This window comes from Gossypium hirsutum, chromosome A12 (genome assembly GCF_007990345.1).
Source record: "Gossypium hirsutum isolate 1008001.06 chromosome A12, Gossypium_hirsutum_v2.1, whole genome shotgun sequence".
NCBI lineage: Eukaryota > Viridiplantae > Streptophyta > Magnoliopsida > Malvales > Malvaceae > Gossypium > Gossypium hirsutum.
This window is the reverse complement of record NC_053435.1, coordinates 20,540,595-20,546,722: the sequence shown is the minus strand read 5'-3', so window position 1 is coordinate 20,546,722 and position 6,128 is coordinate 20,540,595. Positions and strand designations below refer to the sequence as shown.

The 6,128-nt window shown below is 35.0% G+C and overlaps 1 protein-coding gene across 2 annotated transcripts; it reads right to left on the bottom strand.

Moving 5' to 3' along the window:
• Positions 1–234: 234 nt before the first annotated feature.
• Positions 235–5,267, bottom strand: LOC107934498 (CDPK-related kinase 5-like). Of its 2 annotated transcripts, none has more exons than NM_001327380.2 (11): positions 4,490–5,267; positions 4,021–4,151; positions 3,872–3,913; positions 3,649–3,757; positions 3,268–3,346; positions 2,876–3,172; positions 2,690–2,802; positions 2,262–2,369; positions 2,116–2,178; positions 1,850–2,017; positions 235–868 (listed from the first exon to the last, which is right to left on the bottom strand). In NM_001327380.2, the coding sequence occupies exons 1-11, from the start codon at positions 5,090–5,092 to the stop codon at positions 728–730; spliced, it is 1,854 nt and encodes a 617-aa protein (NP_001314309.2). In that variant the 5' UTR covers positions 5,093–5,267; the 3' UTR covers positions 235–727. The 2 variants fall into 2 exon arrangements, 1 of the variants encoding a protein (NP_001314309.2); XR_001693924.2 differs by lacking the exon at positions 235–868 and adding an exon at positions 1,321–1,590 and having other exon boundaries at positions 1,770–2,017; positions 4,490–5,263.
• Between the last annotated feature and the right edge of the window lie 861 nt (positions 5,268–6,128).

Here is a 6,128-nt window from a genome sequence, read left to right as displayed (position 1 = left end):
ATTATGGTCCGTACAAATCGTAACAACGACAATAAAAGTATTTTGACAAGGCAACAAGATTAAGATCTGCTCATATCTCTCTTTTTAAATTTTTATATTAATACAAATTAACAAATTATGGTTTTACTAACCTCTGACGATAGAACAAATAATTTTACTGAATTTTAAAAGTGAAGTAATTGAACGGATCAAATCAGGCAATCATTTAAATTCAAATCCATAGAAGAACAGCTATGGAAGCACACAATCAAGATTGGCTTAAAGAGACGTAGAGAATTTTAAGGACAAGAATACTTGATTACCCGTTATAGAACACAGGAGATGATGATACATCAGCAATCAATGATCTCACGGGGGCTTGACGAAATAGGGCAGATTTATCAAGTCTGTTTAGATATATATATATTTATATTTATATTTAACACATTCTTTAACTTTACAGTGGGGAAAAAGAAAACATAAAATGACTAAAGCTTGGTCAATGTTAAGTTGCACTTGCAGGAGGTTCATTGCCTTCAATTGTGTGTGTGGGGGGGGGTGTCAATAAGCTTGTGCTAGACAAATGAAATAAGCCATAATCGAAGATGTTGAGGTAGGGGCATTGATTGCGACGGCGAAATTCACTCTACCTCTTTATCATATTCAGGTTATAGCCTAGCAAACACCTAACCTGAACCTTTTATTAGCCATACCAGCTCAGTAGAGCTCTTACGAAGTTTTACGGCTTCTATTGAGCTTTTGCGATGGTTCGGCTAGATACACCGTGCAATAATTTGACAAATCCGAGAAAACTTAGCTTCCCATCAGTGTGCCTAATCCAGTCATGAAGAACAGCATGAACAGGCACAGATGGGCTCAGTCCGAGCTCCTGAAAGGTAATGGTAAAAATGCCAGAGGTTAGTCTAAGTTTCTGTTGCTTCACGATCTTACAAACATCCCAATAAAGCAAAACAGAAGAAAGAAATGGAACCTCACTGCTTAAGATAACACAGAAACTAAGTATTTGCAATATTAAATTTATTTTAAGTTATGAATAAAGATATCAACAATCGTATTTCATATAACGTTATTACTATAAATAGTATATCAACTGCACTCTTTAAAGGATGCCTTACGGTAAATATCAACAAATCCCAAAATCTCATGAAAAAGAAGCCACAATAATTTAGGCTCCTCATTTTTCTTGAAGTACTTATGCTGTACCCTTTTCGAGCACAAGTATGGGTATAAAATCCTCCAAATGCATGGGGAAACTAAGAAAGAAATGAACATATGCATGTTGGGCATACATATGTATCCGATACTTGCATTGAGTCCAAGTAACATAAACCATAATAAACATAACCATCAATAGTAGTTGAAAACTACAAAAAATAAAAGAGAATTAAATGAGACTTAAAGGCCCACTAAAGGGAAATAAATGCCCCTTAAATCACTCTTTCTATCATCTATTACACAATACCTTCACAATTGTGCAACAAATTTTATATCGACTGCACAGCTCTCTTAATTACAATTGATGCTGACGAGCAAGAAAAAAGTAAATCTTTTATCTCAAACATTATTCATTCTCTCTCTTCTTTCAATATCCTTAACAGTGAGGTGTTGTAGTAACATGTGTAGTCCAAGAATCAGTAGTCCATGTGAAGATAAAACCACAAAATCGAAGGGCAAATCATTTTCTCAAATAGGTGAAAATTGAAGTCTATAATTCTAGCAAAGGTTCAAAACATAATTGCCATGCATATGACTTAGTAAGTTTTCCATACCTGTCAGCCTACTCAAAGGAATTAAATAATCATCCGAATGAGGCATAGATGCAAAAACTTTGCAGGGGAGATCAACATACCGAAGCTAGCTCTTCAATGACAATAGGTCTGTTTCCTTCCTTCTCAAAGATTTCGTAAGCACAACGTGCATGCTGTTCCCACCGATCAAGAGCCTCCAGCTGATGAACAGTTAATGCAGCCGCACAGAACTCATCAAAGTCCATCCGTCTGTATTGAAGTGCATTTAGCTACCACAAAAGGAAAAACCGTACACAATTAGAGATTCATACCACCACTTAAATTTATATACATTTCCAAACAAAACAGAAAAAGATGAAGCACCTACCGATGCAAGAAACTCAGGGATGCGAGCATCCTTCATAGCATCTGTTGCATTTTTCATCAGAACCTGACCATAGCAATAGCATTAGATAACTATTCACAAGAAAACTGCCAAAAATTTTCAAGACTATGAACAGGGAAGGAACCAACCGCTTTGATATTTTCTAAGCTTATAGTGCCATTTTTATTTGGTTCCAATAATGCAAACTGCTCCTTCAAGTAAAACAGCTCATCCACAGTCAAAGTTTTAGACAGGGCCTGCAAAAATTACCAATAGAAGGGTATAAGAGCTACAAATCCCATGTAGAATGAGGAAAAAGTTCACATTATCAACCTGAGCCAGGCTTGGATAAGGATTTTTGTCCTCGGCCTGACCCAACCAGAATTTAAATTAAATACTTTTAAATATTTTTAATTAAATTTAATTATATAAATATTAATATAAAATTATATTTTTAATATTTTATTATTTTTAAACAGTAATATAAGCTTTTGGATGGGCAGGCAGGCAGGCCTGAGTTTTTTTTTAATTGAGCCTCAGCCCAGCCCATGGGCACCTCTAATCACCATATACGCACCCTTAAAGCAGCCTTCCGAAGAGATGAAGAACGCAGATAAGCCTTCATGAGTTTGAATATCAGTATATCCAAGGGCACTTTTACATCGTTATACTTTTTTATCCAGGGATGACCTGTGGCAAGCAATCGTGAGTAAAATTACAAGAATGTAAAAATAATGAATATGACAGAAGATGAGTCACGCACTCAGAGCTTGGGCTGCAGTCAATCTTTTCCTTGGGTCCTTATTCAGTAAACGCTTCACAAAATCCCTAGCCTCAGAAGATAGAGATGGCCAAGGTGCTTCATCAAAACTTGGATCAGCTTTTAGAACAGCTCGAAAAATCCCAGACTCTGTTCGAGCCCAAAATGGACGACTACCACACAAAAGAATATAAGCAATCACACCTATACTCCAGACATCTGCTTCTGTACTGTAAGACCTATGTAGAACTTCTGGTGCTACATAGTATGCACTACCAACAATGTCATTAAGCCTTTCATCTGAAATTGAAATTGAAAAGGAAAAAGAAAACATGAAGAAATTAATCAAATAACTAAAGCACTATGGCTTAAGCAATATGAATTTGAGTACAAACCCGGTTTCACAAAATCAGACAAGCCAAAGTCTATAGCCTTCAATTGTGAATTTTCATCCTTTGATGTAAACAAGAAATTCTGGTCACAGAAAATAGCTAAATTTAGTATAATATCATGTGGGCAAATTTTATTATATACCTATTAAAACCTCTGCTGCTAAGAAGATGAAAATGAAATATGCTAGAATGATGCACAACTAAGAAAACAAGCAGTAGTGGCTAGGCTTCGGTGACTGCTTAACCAGAATATTTAGCGCAAGGTTATCCTCAAGGAAAAGCCTTACATAAACCTTAGAAATCTTATATGGGACCACAAAACCAGTGTAATACCACCCAAAAAAAATATATCAGAAACCTTATTAGAACTGGAAAGATATTCACCTCAGGTTTAAGATCCCGGTGCACAACACCCTGGAGATGGCAAAAAGCAACAACGTTAAGTATCTGAATCATCACAGCTTTTGCATCATCCTCAGTGTATTTTCCGCCCCTGCATGATTAGAAGAATACACTTGATAAGTAATCAAATCCAAACTAAGTACATTCAGCCTCAAACTCTTATTTTGGAATCAGAATCAGAAGTAGCTATTATTAGAAAAAATACCTAGAAAGAATTCTGTCCAAGAGCTCCCCTCCTTCACATAACCTGAAAGATACATAGTAACTAATTAGAACCCATCACAAATCATCAAACCAAATGATCCTGAACACACTGAACCCAAAACCGAGTTCATGTTTTCATATGGTACTTACTCCATCACTATGTAGACATTATCATGGTCCTCGTAGGCATCATAGAATTGTACTAAATTGCTATGTCCAGATAGAGCTCTTAATATTTTTACCTCCCTTCTAACATCCTCAATGGCAATTGCAGTAGTCATCTATAAACAAAAACACAAAAATCAACAAGCATAACATATCAATTCAAGGCACAAAAATAGCTATTATACAGAAATAAAATTGTAGAACATAACTCCGTGAGTATACATTTTAATTCCGAGTTATGATTACTCTGTTAAAAAAAATCAGCAAATTCAATATTTAAATTCATTTTCTTATTTCCAGTAAGTATAAAAATCTAACTGAGGGTCTTCTAGTCGGATCTCGTTTTTTCCATTGTCAAAGAATTTTAATTCAAATCCATAAGCGCAAAAAGGCAAAAGTTCTAAGATTAAAATAAATAAAGTAGATAAAAACAAAAAGAAAATTAAAATCAAACCTTCGCTTTAGGTATAACTTTAACGGCAACTTGTTGTCCTTTAAGCTCTCCTTTCTTAAACTTCGCCGTACAAGTATAACCGAAATGGCCTCTTCCTACTTCGTCTCCGAGCTCATATTTGCTCCCGAAGTGCTTCGAGAAGCCGAAGCTCTTATCCAGTCCGGTACCGGTAGCTCCCGCTGCCTCTGCCTCGCTTCCTTCCGGGATCGCGGCCTCATTCGGCTTCACAGACCCGTCCCTCCGCGCAAGCACTGCCCTAATATGCTTCGCCGGAGACGGCGGAGGGAATGGCCTCCTGAAAAACCGTTTTGGAGTGGAATTGGTTGAAGATCTCGCCGGAGACTTTTTGGAAAACAAGTATTGAGCTGGACTGGGACTATAAAACGGGAAAAACGGCGATTTCTTGCCTTCATTGTTGGAATTGGAGCTTTCTTTTTCTTCTTCTCCTTGTTTACCTTGATCTTCCTTGGAGTTTACACCATCAGGTAAAGGAGAAGCCGAAACAGAGTTAGGCTTGCGGTGGATATCGTTATTCCGGGTATTGATAGAGGCATTTGTAGAATCAGAAGGGTTTGGGGAGGGTTTGGAGGTGCAAAGACCCATGGAAGAGTATGCCTATCTCTCTCTTTTCCCCGGAGAGTAGGATTTTGAATCTCTCCTTAAAGCCTTAAACCATTTCAACAAACTATAAAATTGAAATGAAAACTAATAATAAAAAAACTCAAAGCTTTTGTTGTCTATGCTGTTTGAAAGCGTTAATTGGTGAGATAAGGAAACGACGGGGACTTTACTTTTTCGCTTATCAAAAATTAATATTATAATTAAATTTTATGTATTTGAAACAGTAATTTTGACTTACCTCTACCAAATTCAGTATTTGTTATTCATTCATAATAAATATGGAAACATAATTATTTATTAAATTAAGGATGAATTTAGTATTAATTATAAAAACTAAAATTTTAATATAATTTCATACAAATGTCTTTTCATTAATTTTTAAGTAAATATTATTGTTTTGTAAGAAAAATTAAAATTAAATTTAGAACCTCGGCCAAATTCCTTTCAAAGTAATTAGCAAAATCATTTTAATCTTGTTGTGGTTAGTATGTTATGTTATGTGGTAATGGAAAAGATGGGTTAGCTTTTTCGTGGGACAGTCCAGTGAATATGATTTGGACTGTTTCCACGTGGCGCAATCTTAGGTGGGTGGCTAATTAATTTAGTTTTGACATGCAGTAATTTGGTGGCGAAATTTCGCGTTCCTCTATTTTTCTTGTTGAGTGTTTACTCACTTGCTTCAGGTTGGGATGTCGATTCTCCCTTTTTATTTATTTATTTTTTTTAGTACCAGGAGTCGTTATACTACAATATTTTTTTATTTTATTCCTTCCATTAAAATACCTTCAAATTAATTTTATATATTAAATAATTTATTATTAAATTATTAATAATTTAGACAAAATATATCATACTCAATAGATTTATACCCATAAAAACCTAACCATTCTAAAAAAAAAATACGCATGGTTGGATCATATATAAATCAATTAGATATGATTTATTTGTCTAAAAAGGTAAATTTTAAATTATACATGAACTTTTATCAAATGTGCAATATCATATATGAATTTGATAT